This window comes from Pongo pygmaeus, chromosome 2 (assembly GCF_028885625.2).
Source record: "Pongo pygmaeus isolate AG05252 chromosome 2, NHGRI_mPonPyg2-v2.0_pri, whole genome shotgun sequence".
Lineage (NCBI taxonomy): Eukaryota > Metazoa > Chordata > Mammalia > Primates > Hominidae > Pongo > Pongo pygmaeus.
In genome coordinates this window covers 101,539,684-101,557,457 of record NC_085930.1, presented here as the reverse complement: position 1 = coordinate 101,557,457, position 17,774 = coordinate 101,539,684, and the positions used below count along the sequence as shown (strand labels likewise).

Sequence of the window (17,774 nt, the reverse complement as noted above, 5' to 3'; positions counted from 1 at the left end):
GGACAGCCAAGCCAAGGAAGTCAGGAACCTAGAGGGTGTGGGGAACGTGATTTAACAATTAGCCAGTATTGGACGGGCGCAGTGGCTCACACCTGTAATCCCAGCACTTTGGGAGGCCGAGGCAGGCAGATCATGAGGTCAGGAGATCGAGACCATCCTGACTAACACGGTGAAAACCCGTCTCTACTAAAAATACAAAAAATTAGCCAGGCGTGGTGGCGGGTGGCTGTAGCCCCAGCTACTCGGTAGGCTGAGGCAGAAGAATGGTGTGAACCCGGGAGGCAGAACTTGCAGTGAGCCAAGACCGAGATCACACCACTGCACTCCAGCCTGGGTGACAGAGCAAGACTGTCTCAAAAAAACAAAAACAAAACAAAACAAAAAAACCAGCATTGGCTGGGCACAGTGGCTCACATCTGTAATCCCAGCACCTTGGGAGGCGGAGGCGGGTGGATCACCTGAGGTCAGGAGTTCAAGACCACCCTGGCCAACATGACAAACCCTGTCTCTACTAAAAATACAAAAATTAGCCCAGCGTGCTGGCACGCACCTGTAATCCCAGCTACTCTGGAGGCTGAGGCAGGAGAATCACTTGAACCCAGGAGGCGGAGTTTACAGCCAGCCAAGAAGGAGCCACTGCACTCCAGCCTGGGCAGCAGAGTGAGACTCCATCTCAAAAAAATAAATAGCTAAATAATTAGCCAGCATTGTTATGAGTTAAAGTCTATTTGCCCGCATGAATAAATAGGTAAATAATTAGCCAGCATTGTTATGAGTTAAAATCTATTTGCCCGCATGCCAGAGTGAGACTCTGTATCAAAAAAATAACTAAATAAAGAATTAGCCAGCATTGTTATGAGTTAAAGTCCATTTGCCCCCATGTTATGTGTGAGCAGCCAAGACTTAAACCTCAGGAAAGGCGGGACAGAACCCCTCCCCCCAGCCTGCCTCCTTGGCCTAGAGATTGAAGTCTTTGTCCCTCACCCTTCCCCAAGCTGACTCAGCCCCTGGAGCAGAGGGCAGACCCGGCTGGGAGTACAAAGGGCAGCTGGGACACAAGTGGGCAACTGCAGCTGTGGCCTGCAGGGGGCCAGTGGTACACCTGTGCCTGTTTAGCCTCCCCTCCAGTGGCTGCAGAAGAGCCAGTTTCCTCACACTGTCATCCAGGGTCACAATTACATCCGTTCACAGTGACATCATCACACCCACCCACCATCTCACACTGTCACATACACAATCATACCCACTGATAGACTGCACACGCAGTGGCACGCTTAAACCGTCACACGTGCTCTTGTCCATGCATTTATTCCCATTCCAGGCACTGTCCGGGCTCGGCACGGCCCTGGGCAGAACCTTGCAGGAAGTGGAGCTCACAGCCTCCTGGAGCTCACAGTGTGGGCAGACAGACATTGGCCAATAACTTCAGTACAAGCGGAGCTGAGGCGTCAGGGAGGACCTCCCCGAGGAGCTGAGGCCTGCAGAGGGGAGCCGTTGGAGACTTGCCGAGGAGGGCGGGGGCGCAGGCCCTGGGCTTTGCAGCTCTGCATCTTGAGAGCCTCGGGGCGGCCCCCTTTCCTCCCGCCCTATCCAGGGGCTGAAGGAGGAGGCGCCTTTAGGGGACGGGACCGTCCTGAGCTCCCGGCGCATACCCGGGGGCAGGAGTGGCAGGCGTGTCGTGTGGGGCGGGGCGAGCCTGTCAGAGCGGTGCCCGCCCGGAGCTCGCAACTCGCGGGGCGGCGCTGGCCGCGGCGGCCGCTGCCCGGAGGCGGGATCCGGATCTAAGCCTCCAGTAATCCCGCTGAGGCCCGAACCAGAGGCGGGCGGGGACATCCGCGCCGACGCGGCCGCGGGCGCTGGGACGGCCCTCACTGGCGGTCTTCGGTCTCCGCCCCGACATCCGGCTCCGGCCACGTGGTGGGCGGACCGGGGCGGTCCTGAGCCTGCGACCTCCCAGGCGACCTCGCTGGACCCTAAGTCCAGGCCACAGTCAGGAAAGGGCGCTGAGAGGTGAGCGTGAGCCCAGCGACAGGAGAGTGAGGTGGGGGCCCTGGGGAGGGATAGAGGGACTGGGGCTCCGTGGCTTGAAAGCCGGGCAACTGGGAGGCGTTGAGGTTTTTCTTGTTTGTTTTTTGTTTTTTGTTTTTGTTTTTGCCTTTTTTTTTTAGGAGGGCGGGGGGAGTACAAGTCTGGGTTCAAACCTTGCTCGGCTACTCTCTGAGCTGTCCTTGAACCTCTCTGAGCCTCTCAGCTTTCTCCTCTGTAAAGTGGGCATTCTGAGCACAAACTTCATGGGGCTCTTTGGGGATTAAATAAGGAAATGTGCTGGAAGCAGACAGCCCAGCGCCTGAAACAGAATGGGTGCTCCTTAATGGAGGCTCCGAAACACGGTATCCTACCCCTGTGGGAAGTCCGGGAGCCGCCGTGGGGACAGGCAGTGTGCAGGAGCGCACCAGTTCCAGGGGCTTGGAGGGGTAGTTAGCCATTCACTTTGCCCCCAGCTCACCATGTGCAGCGCCATGACCAGCAAGGGTCCCGAGGAGGAGCACCCATCGGTGACGCTCTTCCGCCAGTACCTGCGCATCCGCACCGTCCAGCCCAAGCCTGACTACGGTGAGAAGACGGTGGTTCCAGAGCCTGTGACGGGGCCTAAGGGACGGGGACTGTGCTCTAAACCAGCCTCCAACCCCTGTCACCCAGCTGAGCCCCACTCTGCTGTACCAAATGGCTCCCCAACCCCTCCAGCCATTCCCCAAGTAAACAGACTGAGGCAGCCCCTCCAGGTTAAGGAGGAACCCTTTCCCCAGAGGCTCTGCTGCTGACCAAGGTTACTCCTGGCAGCTGGTTAAAGAAAAACTTCACCTCACTCTCCAGGGCAGGAGTGGTGGGGGAAGCCTGAGGCAGCCACAGGGAAAGGAGAGGCCCTCCAGAAGTCCACTGGGGCTGGACAAAGGCCACAGCCCTTAGGGAATCAAGCTTGGTGGCTAGGGCCTTGGAGGTGGCTCCTGCCTGTTATCCCAGCACTTCAGGAGGTTGAGGCTGGCAGATTGCTTGGGCCCAGGAGTTCAAGACTAGCTTGGGCAACATGGCAAGACTCTGTCTCTACAGAAAAATACAAAAATTGGTCAGGAATTGTGGTGCACCTGTAGTCCCAGCTACTCCAGAGGTTGAGTGGGAGGATCGCTTGAGCCTGGGAGGTCGAGGCTGCAGTGAGCCTAGATCACACCACTTCACTCCAGCCTTGGTGACAGAGTGAGACCCTGTCTCAGAAAAAAAAAAAAAGAAAGGAAAAGAAAAAAAAAAAAAAAAAAACTTGGTGGCTGGGAATTGTGTACATGGGTCCAAATTCCTCTTCTGTGATTAATCAGCTGAGAGATGGTGGGTGAATCTCTTCATGTCTCTGTGCCATAGTTTCCCATATTTAAGGAAGATAACACCTTCCTCCAACCCTGGACATCCGCCTGGCCTTCCAGAAAGGGTCACTGACTAGCCAAAAATATCTTCTTTCTTGGGGATGGAAATGCAGGAGTCTCTGAGGGATATGGAGTGTGTCAGGGAGGCAGCAGCCCATTTCTGGGTATGCTCCCCTCTCCGGGCTGCCTGGGCTGGTGGGAAGCCGTGGGTAGGCAGAAGCAGCCCCAAGACACTCTGTGCCTCCAGGAGCTGCTGTGGCTTTCTTTGAGGAGAGAGCCCGCCAGCTGGGCCTGGGCTGTCAGAAAGTGGAGGTGAGCCGGGGGCCCTAAGCGGGGAAGGGAGGTGGGCCTGGGCACCTCCTCACCCTGCTCAGACCACCTACCCTCATGACCATCTCCAGGTGGCACCTGGCTATGTGGTGACCGTGTTGACCTGGCCAGGCACCAACCCTACACTCTCCTCCATCTTGCTCAACTCCCACACGGATGTGGTGCCTGTCTTCAAGGTGTGTAAGGGGCTGGGGAGGTGGGCAGTGCAGGCCTTGGGGACAGATGTGATGCAGACCCCAGGATTCAACCTCAGGGAGCGCATGGTCCTGGTCCCAGTCCTGGCAGTAACTCTCAACATCCTTATGACGTTACACCACTCAAGCAGCCTTCATCCAGCAGCAAGTTCTGGGCCAGAGTGGGGTGGGGGACTGGGGGGTGGGAAGCAGGAGACAGTGATGGGGGATGGCAATCAGCTGCCTTCTTCAGCCCCCGTCTTTCCTCTCCCACCACTCCACCTGTCACTCCAACCCTATGGTGGGCTCCCAGGGCAGGGCCACTGTTGACCAGAGTGGATTAATGGCTAAATTTGGGGTTTGGGCCCCTCTTTCCATCCCTGCCCCCAGGAACATTGGAGTCACGACCCCTTTGAGGCCTTCAAGGATTCTGAGGGCTACATCTATGCCAGGGGTGCCCAGGACATGAAGTGCATCAGCATCCAGTGAGTGTCCTCCATTCCTACTCCTCTACAATGTCCCCACTGGTCCAATGGATTGACCCAGGACCTGAGGGGGTGATTGGAGAAACTCAAGGCCAAGGAACACCTTGACTTCTTGGACAGGAATTACTGCCATGACCATTGCATGGATAGGGAGATTCAGACCAGAGAGGAGCAGGGACTTTCTGGAGTCCCTATCAGGGTGTGGCAGGGTACAGTCCAGGGCACAGGACTCCAGCCTGTTGGCCCTGCCTGCGGGGCCAGCCTGAGCATCTGGTGGCTCCCCCAGCACCTGGCTTATGCCCCCTCAGGTACCTGGAAGCTGTGAGGAGGCTGAAGGTGGAGGGCCACCGGTTCCCCAGAACCATCCACATGACCTTTGTACCTGGTAGGAGTGGCTCAGATACCTTTGGGAAAGGGGAGGGTGGGGCGGGGCAGCCTCCTTATCTCATGTCCCTGCTGCTTTCACAGATGAGGAGGTTGGTGGTCACCAAGGCATGGAGCTGTTCGTGCAGCGGCCTGAGTTCCATGCCCTGAGGGCAGGCTTTGCCCTGGATGAGGGTGAGCAGGTTGGCAAGCCAATGAGCAGCCAGGCAGGGAGGGAGTAGGAGGCTGCTAGTGGGGACTGAGCTGCTCCACCCTCTGAACCCCCTTTCCCTCCTCAGGCATAGCCAATCCCACTGATGCCTTCACTGTCTTTTATAGTGAGCGGAGTCCCTGGTGTAAGTATGAGCTTGGAGGGAGGGCTCACTCTACAGGTGGGAGGCTAGGCCAGAAAGGGCACAGTCCTATGAAGGGTTGCACAGCAAAGTTGAGGCCTGAGAAGGCCTTGAACCCAGGGCCTCTGCCTCCCAGCTCTTTCCTATCTGAGCTTATCTGAGGGCAAGCCCTGACTGGGCAGAAACCAGCTCTATGCTACGGGCCCTAAGTGGGGACAGGACCCTGCCAGAGGAGCCTGGAATGAGGGGGAGACCTGGGCCCACCCCAGGGCTGATTGTGTCTCCAGCCCCTCATGCTGAAGACACTCCCTTCCCCCTACACCTCCCCAGGGGTGCGGGTCACCAGCACTGGGAGGCCAGGCCATGCCTCACGCTTCATGGAGGACACAGCAGCAGAGAAGCTGGTACGTGGCACCCCGGGAGGGAGTCTGGGAGTTCAAGAGGCTCTATCCTGAGGCCACTGTCCCATTTAACCTCATGTTCTCGTAGCACAAGGTTGTGAGCTCCATCCTGGCATTCCGGGAGAAGGAATGGCAGAGGTGAGGCAGGCTGGGAAGCGGTGGGGTGGCTCTGGGAGGCGGTACCACAGAGGATAGAGTCTGAGCCACCTCTTTTATCTGTTGCTGCCGCTACCCTGCCCCCGCACTACAGGCTGCAGTCAAACCCCCACCTGAAAGAGGGGTCCGTGACCTCCGTGAACCTGACTAAGCTAGAGGGTGGCGTGGCCTATAACGTGATACCTGCCACCATGAGCGCCAGCTTTGACTTCCGTGTGGCACCGGATGTGGACTTCAAGGTGCCACCTCCACCTGGGTTTGGAGGAGGGATCCTGGGTCCTCAATCTTGTCCTAGAGGCCTCTGGAAAGCCTGAAGGATCAGCTCGTCTCCCTTCTCTTAGGCTTTTGAGGAGCAGCTGCAGAGCTGGTGCCAGGCAGCTGGCGAGGGGGTCACCTTAGAGTTTGCTCAGGTATGGACTTGGGACATGTGATGGGAGAGTGTGGGAGCTGGGAGAGACCCAAGTGTGCAACAGTGGAGTGTGTGCTTGGTATGTCTGCATATGTCTGGGCATTTCTTTATCTGTGAGAGACACATTTTATTCCAACAAGCATTCGTTGTAGAGGCCACTGTGGGTGCTGGGGAATGCTGTGGGGTGTAAAATTAGGCACAGTTCATGCCCTTGTATGGTGAAACGGGGAGATATAAATCAAACATTTATGTGATATTACTTTTTTCTGAGAGAATCTCACTCCGTCACCCAGGCTGCAGTGCAGTGGCACAATCTCGGCTCACCTCCGCCTCCCGGGTTCAAGCAATTCTTGTGCCTCAGCCTCCAGAATAGTTGGGATTACAGGCACCTGCCACCATGCCCAGCTAATTTTTGCATTTTTAGTAGAGACAGGGTTTCACCATGTTGGCCAGGCTTGTCTCAAACTCCTGGCCTCAAGTGATCCACCCGCCTTGGCCTTGCAAAGTGCTGGGATTACAGGCATGAGCCACTGCGCCCAGCCGTACTTTCATATAACACATGTGGTACAAGAAAGGGTGGCCCCTTGCACTCTGAAAACCTGTAACTGGAGTATCCAACTAGTCTGAGAGGTCTGGGGGAGCCATCTTAAGGAAGGGGCACTTGGGCTAGGATCTGAAGGATGGACAGGAGGTAAGTAGATGGAGGGTGGGAAGGTCCCAGACCTAGGACATTTGAGGGGCTGAAAGAGGACCTGTGGCTGGACTGGCCACCCAGATGTCTGGGTAGGTGAAGGAGTGGGGGTGGGGAGGTGTTCTGTGCTAGGCACAGCCCGTTCTATGGGAAATAGGGCAAGATGCCCAGGCCCATGTCCTGATCCTGCCATTCTTCCCGTCCCTCAGAAGTGGATGCACCCCCAAGTGACACCTACTGATGACTCAAACCCCTGGTGGGCAGCTTTTAGCCGGGTCTGCAAGGACATGTGAGCTCGCTGGCCAGCTCTCCTCACAGCCCAGCCCCCCACTCCTCTCCTTCCTGCTGCCCCCTCCCTTATCCCTCCTCCCTCCTCCCACCTCTCTCCCACCTTCCTTTGTCTCTTCAATTCTTCCCTTTCTCCCTCCCCATTCATCAGGCTCTTTCTCCTACAGGAAGCTTACTCTGGAGCCTGAGATCATGCCTGCTGCCACTGACAACCGCTATATCCGCGCGGTGAGCCACTTGCATATAGTGCCTGGGCAGTGGACTGGGCCTGACTGCTGGCTTTTCCCTAACGGCTCTTCCTTGCCCCTGCAGGTGGGGATCCCAGCTCTAGGCTTCTCACCCATGAACCGCACACCTGTGCTGCTGCACGACCACGATGAACGGCTGCATGAGGCTGTGTTCCTCCGTGGGGTGGACATATATACACGCCTGCTGCCTGCCCTTGCCAGTGTGCCTGCCCTGCCCAGTGAGAGCTGAGCCCCGGAACTCCTCAACCTTTGCCCCTGGGGCTTCCATCCCAACCAGTGCCAAGGACCTCCTCTTCCCCCTTCCAAATAATAAAGTCTATGGACAGGGCTGTCTCTGAAGTACTAACAGCAAGGACACCCGTGGAGCAAGAATTTTCCTTTTCCTGGGGACATGTTACCATCTCCATTTCACAGATGAGGAAACTGAGCCTGGCAGTGAGCACTTCCCCACTACCCCACACTGCTCTGTGCCCCTTGACACAGCACACCCATTCAGTACCATCCAGCCATGTCTGTGCCTAGCAAGAAAGGGCCACAGTTCCTATTTGAGTGGCCACCATACTTATTCTGACCTGTCAGGGATTCCATTCCCATCAAAGGGGGATACTAAGGACCTCAGGAACTACTCCCATCTTCCTGGGTGTACATCTGGGATCCTAAGACAGGACCAGAATAGCACCAGCTGGGCCCCTGCCAGATGAGGGGCAGGCAGAGGGCCAACGGTGACTGCTGGCTCCTGTCAAAACCTGTACACCCTTGTGTTGGCAGCAGGGGCCACAGAGGGGCAGGGTCCCTGGTAGACTAGGTCAGTTCATCTTAGGGGCCTCAGCACCCTGGATCTGTGTATGCAGAGGCCCAGGAACTGGGCTTCCACCTCAGCCTTGCTAGGACCCCCAGGCAGTACCAAGAGTAAACTATGGCCCCAATAGCAGAGCCTGATCTAGCCAGATCTGCTCTATCCTGTTCTGACTTCCCCGAGCATGGGGCAGGGGAGACAGGGCTGGGGTGGGGTAGTTGGATTTTTTAAGTTTCTAGTTGTAGCCAGAAGTCCAGAGCCTGGCTCTGGGCTGCAGGCTTAGTACTAATAGAAATAACAATCACTTCTGCTCATAGTTGACAAGGAGCCAGGACTTAGACTGGCTTTTTTTTTTTTTTTTTTTTTTTGAGATGGAGTCTTTTTCTGTCGTCCAGGCTGGAGTGCAGTGGGCGTGATCTCGGCTCACTGCAAGCTCTGCTTCCTGGGTTCATGCCATTCTCCTGCCTCAGTTTCCTGAGTAGTTGGGACTACAGGCCCCCACCACCACACCCGGCTAACTTTTTGTATTTTTAGTAGAGACGGGGTTTCACCTCCGCCTCCGGGGTTCAAGGGATTCTCCTGTCTCAGCCTCCCAAGTAGCTGGGACTACATGCGCGTGCCACCACGGCCAGCTAACTTTTGTATTTTTAGTAGAGACGGTTTCACCATGTTGAACAGGATGATTTCGATCTCTTGACCCCAGGGGATCCGCCTGCCTTGGCCTCCCAAAGTGCTGGTGAGAGGTGACAGCGTGCTGGCAGTCCTCACAGCCCTGGCTCGCTCTCGGCGCCTCCTCTGCCTCGGCTCCCACTTTAGCGGCACTTGAGGAGCCCTGCAATGTGGGAGCCCCTTTCTGGGCTGGCCAAGGCCAGAGCCGGCTCCCTCAGCTTGCAGGGAGGTGTGGAGGGAGAGGCGCGAGCGGGAACCGGGGCTGCGCGCGGCGCTTGCGGGCCAGCTGGAGTTCCGGGTGGGCGTGGGCTTGGCGGGCCCCGCACTCGGAGCAGCCGGCCGGCCCTGCCTGCCCCGGGCAATGAGGGGCTTAACACCCGAGCCAGCAGCTGCGGAGGGTGTACTGGGTCCCCCAGCAGTGCCAGCCCACCGACGCTGCTCTCGATTTCTCACCGGGTCTTAGCTGCCTTCCCCCGGGGCAGGGTTCCCGACCTGCAGCCCGCCATGCCTGAGCCTCCCACCCCCTCCATGGACTCCTGTGCGGCCGGAGCCTCCTCCATGAGTTGCCGCCCCCTGCTCCACGGTGCCCAGTCCCATCGACCACCCAAGGGCTGAGAAGTGCGGGCTCACGGCGCAGGACTGGCAGGCAGCTCCACCTGCAGCCCCGGTGCGGGATCCACTAGGTGAATCCAGCTGGGCTCCTGAGTCTGGTGGGAACGTGGAGTACCTTTATGTCTAGCTCAGGGATTGTAAATACACCAATCGGTATTTAGCTCAAGGTTTGTAAACACACCAATCAGCACCCTGTGTCTAGCTCAGGGTTTGTGACTACACCAATGGACACTCTGTATCTAGCTACTCTGGTGGGGCCTTGGAGAACCTTTATGTCTAGCTCAGGGATTGTAAACGCACCAATCAGCGCCCTGTCAAAACAGACCACTCGGCTCTACCAATCAGCAGGATGTGGGTGGGGCCAGATAAGCGAATAAAAGCAGGCTGCCTGAGCCAGCAGTGGCAACCCGTTTGGGTCCCCTTCCCCACTGTGGAAGCTTTGTTCTTTTGCTCTTTGCAATAAATCTTGCTGCTGCTCACTCTTTGGGTCCACGCTGCTTTTATGAGCTGTAACACTCACTGCCAAGGTCTGCAGCTTCACTCCTGAAGCCAGCAAGATCACGAACCCACCAGAAGGAAAAAACTCCAAACACATCAGAAAATCAGAAGGAACAAACTCCAGACGGGCCACCTTAAGAGCTGTAACACTCTCCGCGAGGGTCCGCAGCTTCATTCTTGAAGTCAGTGAAACCAAGAACCCACCAATTCCAGACACACTGGGATTACAGGCGTGAACCACAGCGCCCGGCCTAGACTGGCTTACTTTTCAATGAACCCTTACAGCAGTCTTGTGATGGATGCCAGGTCCCACTAGCGATGCAGAAACAGGCTCCACTGGCCAGGTACGGTGGCTCATGCCTGTAATCCTAACACTTTGGGAGGCTGAGGCGGGCGGATTGCCTGAGCTCAGGAGTTCAAGACCAGCCTGGGCAACATGGCAAAACCCCGTCTCTACTGAAAATACAAAAAAAGTAGCCAGGCATGGTGCCATGTGCCTGTGGTCGGGAAGCTGATTTTGGAGAATCGCTTGAACCCAGGGGATGGAGGTTGCAGTGAGCCGAGATCACGCCACTGCATACCAGCCTGGGTGACAGAGCGAGACTCTCCCAAAAAAAAGGAAAAAGAAACAGGTTCCACTAATATAGTTTGCCCCAGACGACAGAGCTTGGAGGTGAAGGAGTCGAAACTCAAGAACTGGGAATTTGTGCTTCCTGAGCATAAGGCAGGTTCCATGTACAAGCTGGAGGCTGAGGGTAGCAGCTGGCTGTAACCTTAAGCCCAGTTGAAGCCCTGACCTGGCCTCCCCCTCAGACCAGAACTTGGTAAAGGGATCACTCCTTTTTCATGGCAGGATGGCTGGGGAAAGAACCTTCCCACCTCACGTCCAGGACACCAGCACAGAAACCTCACTTTGGAAGTTATCAACCTGGTGGCCTGTCTGGGCCAAACCACCTTCGGAACACAGAACCTGCTCTTGCTCCCTTTCAACCCCACCTCCACCTGTCATGCCTTGGCAAGGGGTAGGTGGCCACCCAGAGACTGCCAGGATTACAGTCAAGAGCTAGCAGCCCCAGCCCTGGTTGGGCAACTGAAACCTCCTAGGGCCCCAGATGGACTGCCTAGATCAAATGCTACCCCCACCCCTTCCTAGGTTCATTATCTTCAATATTTTCTCACCCGTGAAACAAAGATAATCATGATACCTACTTCAGAAGTAGGGGATCATGTGCCATGGGCTGCACCTGCTGCTGTAGCATAACAGCACCCCTTTAGGAGTTTCTAAAGTGTCCAAGGTTGGACCGAGGCTGGTTTTGAGGATTAAGTGCAGCCGGGAAGTGCCCACCTGGTGCCTTCTATAGGAAGCCTCCACAAGGCTTACTATTACTTCAGTACTTGCTTCACTGACTGCTGAGGATAAAGACCTCCATGTGAAGCAGCTGACCCAGGGGCACAGTAGGGTCAGAACCAGTCACGGGAGTAAGGCAGTGCCACCACCACCTGCCTTTCTGGGTCCCTAGCTGTTGGGGGACTAACATAGCCCAGAGCAGTGGATGCTGACCAGGTGCACCAAAAGAGCCCAAATCTGGGACACCTCAGGCCAGAGTGCACAGCTGCTCAGCGGGGCCCCTTCCCCTCCCTCGGAGTATGCTTTAAGACCTCATGAGGCTGTTTAAGATTTCTCCCTTTGGGCCAGGAGCACTGGCTCACGCCTGTAATCCCAGCATTTTGGGAGGCCGAGGCAGGCAGATTACAAGGTCAGGAGATCGAGACCATCCTGGCTAACACAATGAAACCCCATCTCTACTAAAAATACAATAACAAAATTAGCCAGGTGTGGTGGCAGGCACCTGTAGTCCCAGCTACTCCGGAGGCTGAGGCAGGAGAATGGTGTGAACCCGGGAGGCGGAGCTTGCAGTGAGCCGAGATGGCGCCACTGCACTCCAGCCTGGGCAACAGATCACGATTCTGTCTCAAAAAAAAAAAAAAAAAAAAAAAATTCTCCCTTTGCTCGGCAGGTTACACAGTCCAGCAAGCTATGTGCCCGAGCTTTCCAAAAGCCCCCAATCATTTCTCATTCATTAGTCCTCCTCTTGCACTTCAGGGCCCCATCTCCTGACTCCCACCCACATCCCACCATCCAGACTCATGTCTTCTCCCACACAACAGATGGAGCAACCAAACCCATCCCCAGGATCATAGACAGAGGCTAACAAATCCTGCCTCAGGTTTATTTGTACAAATAGCACAGGAGGACCCCAGCCCCATGCAGATGGTAGCCCAGGGGCGGGGGTGGGGGGTCACACCAGTCCTTCTGTCCTCATGTTGGCAGAGATATCTACTCTGAAGCCTTTGTAGGGGCCTGGGCACCTTTGGGAGCCTGAGCTGGAACTGAAGCTGGAGCTGCAGCCTGGGCCTTGGTTTGATCCTTGGCCTTGGCCTTTGGCCGGCACAGCCTGAGCCCCTTGGCAATACGGGCACGAGCACGCTTCCCAAGCTTGGGATGGGCAATGTAGGCAAGTCGATCAAGCTTGCGGCTGACACCCTTTGGGATCTTGGGCTTAACCTCCTTGGGCTTTACGAGGGCCTTGATAGCCTCGGCACGTGCACTCATGGCCTTGGCATTGTTGGCCTGCATCTTCTTTAGGCCCTTCTTGTTGTGCTTCTTGGCAAAGCGCATGTTCCTCAGGAACTTGGGGTCCACCTGAAAAGCAGGAAAGGTACAGGTGGCAGCATGTGGGTCCCCAAGTCTCTCCCTGCTGCCCCTCTCCATAGGGGTATCCAGCATTCTGAAGACAGCATCAAGTCAACCTCAAATGTGGAAATACCCAACCTCTTGAAACTATTTCCAGAGAAAGTGTACCACCACCCCAGGGAGCCAATACGCCACCTGGGTAATGCTGTGCAGACCTCCTTCAAGAACAAAATTACAAGCTGCTTTGCTGCCCTGTCTGCCAAGGTTGTGGGGCTTCAACTTCCTACAGCAGGGGTTCGACCAGGTTTTTTCCTGACATCCCCTCAGGGACACCCCCTCCCCTCTTTAGAAGAAGGTGTCAATTAAATACCAAGTCTGGTCCAAAAGACTTATAGCCAAGGTGGAATTTGGGGAAACTGAGGCTCAGAGTTTGTGATTCACTCCACGGAACAGAGAGCAAAAGTAAAGGGGAGGAACAGACTGGGGACACGCTCAGCTCTCCCCTAGACCCTCCAGCCTTCTCAGCTAATCCTTAAAACCCCGACACAGGAAGAGAAGCTGACCCCAACTCCAGCACTGGGTCAGATGGAGGTCATAAGGCTGGTTAGTGTGGGAATGTGCCCTGCACGCACTCAGACAAGGCCACTCCTTACCCTAAGTGCCACTGCCAAGCAAGGGAGATGGCCAAACTGCCCTCAGGAGGCAGGTTACACCCTGACCAGAAGGTTACACTTCAGGCTGTGGAAGACCAAGGAAAGCTTTATTATGGGTCTGGTAGGGTAGAAAAAGGAATTGCAGGCTTTGGGTGGGCCAGTTAGGCTGTGCTCAGGCAGAAGCCAAAGCTAGAGAAAAACTACATGAAAGGTCTTGACTGTGCACCTGGAACCAAGAAAAGACACTTCCATGTGATTCAGTGCACTCACCCCCTTAAGAGATTCGTATCTTTGTGATCGGGGTTTCTTGATACCATTTCTGTGCCATTTTCGGGCTGTGGGAGAAAAAAAGGGAATTAAGCCAACAAAGAATTTTCCTCTAATAAGACCATCCAACATCACAGCTGGCAAGTCTGGGAGAACCAACGCTTCCTACAGCAGCTACACTTGAGATACGGGAAACCCTTACTACTAAATGCAAAACACTGTGTATCTCAAGTAGATCTCTAAACCTATAACCCTAAAGTTATTACTGGGTGAAATCAATCAGCCTCAGGCCCACAATGGAAACGTGCCCCTTCATCCCTGTCCCAGTTTGCCTGAACCAGTCCTTGCCAGGGTCTGGGATATAGGCAGGGCCCAAAAAACTTACACTGGTTGTGTGTGGTGTGGTTCTTGGACTTGGCCATGTCTGCACCTGGAAGACAAAAGTGGAGATCAGGGTTAGGGGCTCGCCAGGCTGGGCCACCTCTGCCCCCTCATTCTGGTCAGAATGAGCCTGCAGACAGAGAATGTGCAGCCTCCACGAGTCTCGACTTACCCTGCACCACCCAACGCCAGTGCCGGCCTCCCAAACCCAGGTAATGATGCCCTGAAATCAACTCCTTAGCCCTGGAAAGCTGCATTCCTCAATAAAGTGGCTTTCCCTGCCATCCCCCTCCTAGGACCTAGAAGCACCATTCCCACTCCGCAGCTTTCGCTCCTCACAGACACACGGTCGGTCACCCGTCCTCTCCGCAGCCCGCGCCCCGCCGCCGCCCGTAAGTCGCGGATGGCGTCGGATGCCGCGCGGCCAACACTCACCTTAAGCCGCGGCTCCCGAAGCGCCTAGAACCGGAAGAGAAAGGGGCTGCGGTGCAGCACGGGAAATAGGGTCAACAACGCCGGAAAGTACTACTGGAAAGGCTTCCCCTGGCTCCAGGAAGAAAAGTTCCGAAGCCCGGAAGAACGCAAGCCAGACGTGTAGGCGGTGCTACGAGCTTGCCTCCGCCCCCTTCAGGCTGCCTCCTCCCCTCTCTGTTTCTCCAGGACCTGGCTCTTAAGTCTTATTCAAGATCCTGAAAGAGAAAGGAATCCTTGAGGGATGTTGTTGGGCAAGGAGATCTGTGTTCCTTTTCTTTTTTTTTTTGAGACGGAGTTTCGCTCTTCCACCGAGGCTGGAGGGCAGTGGCACAATCTCGGCCCACTGCAACCTCCGCCTTCCGGTTTCAAGCGATTCTCTTGCCTCAGCCTCCCAAGTAGCTGGGATTACAGGCGCCCACCACCACGCCCGGCTAATTTTTGTATTTTTAGTAGGGACGGGGTTTCACCATGTTGGCCAGGCTGGTCTCGAACTCCTGACCTCGCGATCCGCTCGCCTCGGCCCCCCAAAGTGCTGGGATTACAGGCGTGAGCCACCGCGCCTGGCCGATCTGTGTTCTTAAAACCACCCCTGTAATCACAGCACTTTGGGAGGCTGAGGTGGGCGGATCACGAGGTCAGGAGTTCCAGACCAGCCTGGCCAACATGGTGAAACCCCATCTCTACTAAAAATACAAAAAAAAAAAAAAAAATTAGCCAGGCATGGTGGCACGTGCCTGTAATCCCAGCTACTCTGGAGGCTGAGGCAGGAGAATTGCTTGAATCTGGGAGGTGGAGGTTGCAGTGAGCCAAGATCACGCCACTGCACTCCAGCCTGGGCTACAGGGCGAGACTCTATCTCAAAAAAACAAAAAACAAAACAAAACAAAAAACTCCTGACTCTTTCGTGGAGAAGGAGCAGAGGGGAGGAAGGAGAGAGGGCTGCCTGGACCTGAGGGAGGACAGTGGGAATGCAGAGGAGTGGACAAAGAAAGAGTACTGGACTTGGGACACAGAAGATGAGGGAGAAAAAGGAGGCAAGGATAGCCCCTATGTCTTTGGCTTGACAGCTGGGTGAATGGTGGGGCTGTTTACAGAGATGGAAGATTGAGTGGGGAGCAGGGGCTTTGGTTGTTTTGTTTTGAGGGGGAATGATGAGCCAGATATTTTTCTTGGATGCATTAAATGTGAGATGCCTGTTGGACATCAGAATTGAGAAAGTGTTGCCTCTAACAACTCTGTTGCCTTCTCCACCTCTTCCCCCTATAGTTCATTTTCCACACAGCAGTGGGGCTTGAGGACTTGTTTTAAGATACAAATCAGATCCTGTCCCTTAAATCTGCAAGGACATCCCCTTGCATTGAAGATCAATTCTTTACCCACTTGACCCTGACAACCTCTGTCATTTACTTCTTTCCAAACCCATTGCCTTTTTTTCCTGCCAACCACAAACGTGTGTTCTGCCTCAGGACCTTTGCACTTGCTATCCCAGCCACCTGGACTGCCCTTCTCCCTGCTTTTTGGATGGTGTGCTCTTTCCTATAGAGGCCTCCCTGGACTCCATTATCTAAAATAGAGAACCACTGCCTCACCTCACCAGTTATTCTGTGTCCTCTCATGGTTTTCTTTCTTTTCTATTCTTTTTTTTTTTCTTTTTTTAGACAGAGTCTCACTCTGTCTCCCAGGCTGGAGTGCAGTGGTGTGATCTCGGCTCACTGCAACCTCTGCCTCCTGGGTTCAAGCGATTCTCCTGCCTCAGCCTCCCGAGTAGCTGGGATTACGGGCGCGCACCACCACGCCCAGCTAATTTTTAAAGAATTATTTTTAGTAGAGACGGGTTTTCACCATGTTGGCCAGGCTGGTGTTGAACTCCTGACCTCACGTGGTCCACCCGCCTCGGCCTCCCAAAGTGCTGGGATTACAGGCATGAGCCACCGCGCCCGGCCATGGTTTGCTTTCTTTATAGAACTTTCCCAGACTCTAATTGCATTGTTTACTTACTTGTGTATGTGTCCATTATCATAGGAGCCCAGAGTTTGGGACTGGTTTGATCACCTTCATTTTCCCACTGCCTAACTCAGCACAATGTAGATAGAGCAAGAGCTTAATAAACACATGCCCAGTGAACGTTCCTTGACAAGCCAGGTTCATGGAGTGACAGACGCATACTGCAGAGGTTTAGGGAGTGAAGGGGAAAGGAGGTTGTGGAGGCAGGACATGTAGATGACTCCTTACCGAAGCATTCCTGAGAAAGGGGAGAGAGATCTGACAGGTGTGAGTTGGGAGAATGAAAAGCAGGCTTATATACTGATGGATGACCTGGTGCCAAGAAAGAAACAGCTGAGCCCAGAGGAGAGTGTCTCTGCAGGAATAAAGTCCCTGTGGGGTGCTGAGCACAGGTAGAGAACCTGGTGGGCAAAGACAGGGACTACAGGAGGTGGGGGTGGTGTGATGCCTGACAGCAAGTCAGGGCTTCAGCTCAGGAAGTGGAAGAGGTGGCTGTGGAGACTGGGACAGGGAGGAGGAGGTCTGACTGCCACATCCTTGAGAAAGAGAAGCCAGCAAGGTAGAGGCTGACAGCGGGGGCGGTGATGACTTTATTTATTTACTTTTATTTATTTATTTTAAGACAGAGTTTTGCTCTCATTGCCCAGGCTGGAGTGCAATGGCGCGATGTTGGCTCACTGCAACCTCCACCTCCCGGATTCAAGCGATTCTATTGCCTCAGCCTCCCGAGTAGCTGGGATTACAGGCACCTGCCACCATGCCCGGCTAATTTTTGTGTTTTTAGTAGAGACAGGGTTTCTACCATGTTGGCAATGCTGGTCTCGAACTCCTGACCTCAGGTGATCCACACTCCTCGGCCTCCCAAAGTGCTGGGATTACAAGCGTGAGCCTGCAATCCATGCCCAGCCTGTGATGACTTTAAAAGAACCCGGCTGCCCTGCTATGTGGCCTTCCAGCTGGGTAGCGACTCCCACAGCTCCTAAAAAGTGAGTAGTGACTTGGTTTAGCTAGACTGTTACGACAGAGGCAGAAAAAGCAGTGAGCAGAAAGCCACGGTCTGATGGGGGAGGCAGATTCAGAGATGGATGATGGTCATGCAGTACCACTGGGGCTGTGTCAGGGATTGGCCCGGAGTTAAATCCCAGCTGTTAGGCAAGGGGGAGTCAGTGACAAGAATGAGGAACTTTGGCTGTGACCTGAGGGGACCTGTCCAGGAGCCAAAGGGGACCATGACCTGGAGCCACTGACCTGTCATGCTTTTCTTTTCTTTTTCTTTTTTTTGAGACAGAGTTTTGCTCTTGTTGCCCAGGCTGGAGTGCAGTGACACGATCTCAGTTCACTGCAACCTCCGCCTCCCCAGTTCAAGCGATTCTCCTGGCTCAGCCTCCTGAGTAGCTGGGATTACAGGCGCCTGC

General features: G+C 55.0%; 2 protein-coding genes across 6 annotated transcripts; one reads left to right on the top strand and one right to left on the bottom strand.

The window, feature by feature from the left end:
- Window positions 1-1,226: 1,226 nt before the first annotated feature.
- Window positions 1,227-7,667, top strand: ACY1 (aminoacylase 1). 2 transcript variants are annotated; one of them, XM_054483673.2, is made up of 15 exons: window positions 1,227-2,041; window positions 2,502-2,613; window positions 3,661-3,725; window positions 3,815-3,919; window positions 4,307-4,401; window positions 4,710-4,786; window positions 4,870-4,959; window positions 5,064-5,120; window positions 5,448-5,521; window positions 5,607-5,656; window positions 5,769-5,913; window positions 6,016-6,084; window positions 6,984-7,063; window positions 7,230-7,290; window positions 7,375-7,667. In XM_054483673.2, the coding sequence occupies exons 2-15, from the start codon at window positions 2,508-2,510 to the stop codon at window positions 7,537-7,539; spliced, it is 1,239 nt and encodes a 412-aa protein (XP_054339648.1). In that variant the 5' UTR covers window positions 1,227-2,041; window positions 2,502-2,507; the 3' UTR covers window positions 7,540-7,667. The 2 variants fall into 2 exon arrangements, with proteins under 2 accessions (XP_054339648.1, XP_054339647.1); XM_054483672.2 differs by having other exon boundaries at window positions 1,230-2,010.
- Window positions 7,668-12,102: 4,435 nt separating this feature from the next.
- RPL29 (ribosomal protein L29) lies at window positions 12,103-14,442 on the bottom strand. 4 transcript variants are annotated; one of them, XM_054483671.2, is made up of 4 exons: window positions 14,317-14,442; window positions 13,886-13,930; window positions 13,504-13,568; window positions 12,103-12,589 (listed from the first exon to the last, which is right to left on the bottom strand). In XM_054483671.2, exons 2-4 carry the CDS (start codon window positions 13,920-13,922, stop codon window positions 12,224-12,226), a joined length of 468 nt encoding a protein of 155 aa, XP_054339646.1. In that variant the 5' UTR covers window positions 13,923-13,930; window positions 14,317-14,442; the 3' UTR covers window positions 12,103-12,223. The 4 variants fall into 4 exon arrangements, with proteins under 4 accessions (XP_054339646.1, XP_054339644.1, XP_063517988.1 ...); XM_054483669.2 differs by having other exon boundaries at window positions 14,054-14,319; XM_063661918.1 differs by lacking the exon at window positions 14,317-14,442 and adding an exon at window positions 14,191-14,313.
- Window positions 14,443-17,774: the final 3,332 nt, after the last annotated feature.

Bases quoted from the DNA above. Each gene is read 5' to 3' on its own strand.
- RPL29 (XM_054483669.2), bottom strand. From the start codon at position 14,138: ATGCAGCTTTCCAGGGCTAAGGAGTTGATTTCAGGGCATCATTACCTG. The intron at 13,931-14,053 runs GTAAGTCGAGAC...TTTGTCTTCCAG, and splicing joins CTGGCGTTGGGTGGTGCAGG to GTGCAGACATGGCCAAGTCC. The intron at 13,569-13,885 runs GTAAGTTTTTTG...TTTCTCCCACAG, and splicing joins CCACACCACACACAACCAGT to CCCGAAAATGGCACAGAAAT.
- ACY1 (XM_054483673.2), top strand. From the start codon at position 2,508: ATGTGCAGCGCCATGACCAGCAAGGGTCCCGAGGAGGAGCACCCATCG. The intron at 4,960-5,063 runs GTGAGCAGGTTG...TTCCCTCCTCAG, and splicing joins AGGCTTTGCCCTGGATGAGG to GCATAGCCAATCCCACTGAT. The intron at 7,291-7,374 runs GTGAGCCACTTG...TTGCCCCTGCAG, and splicing joins ACAACCGCTATATCCGCGCG to GTGGGGATCCCAGCTCTAGG.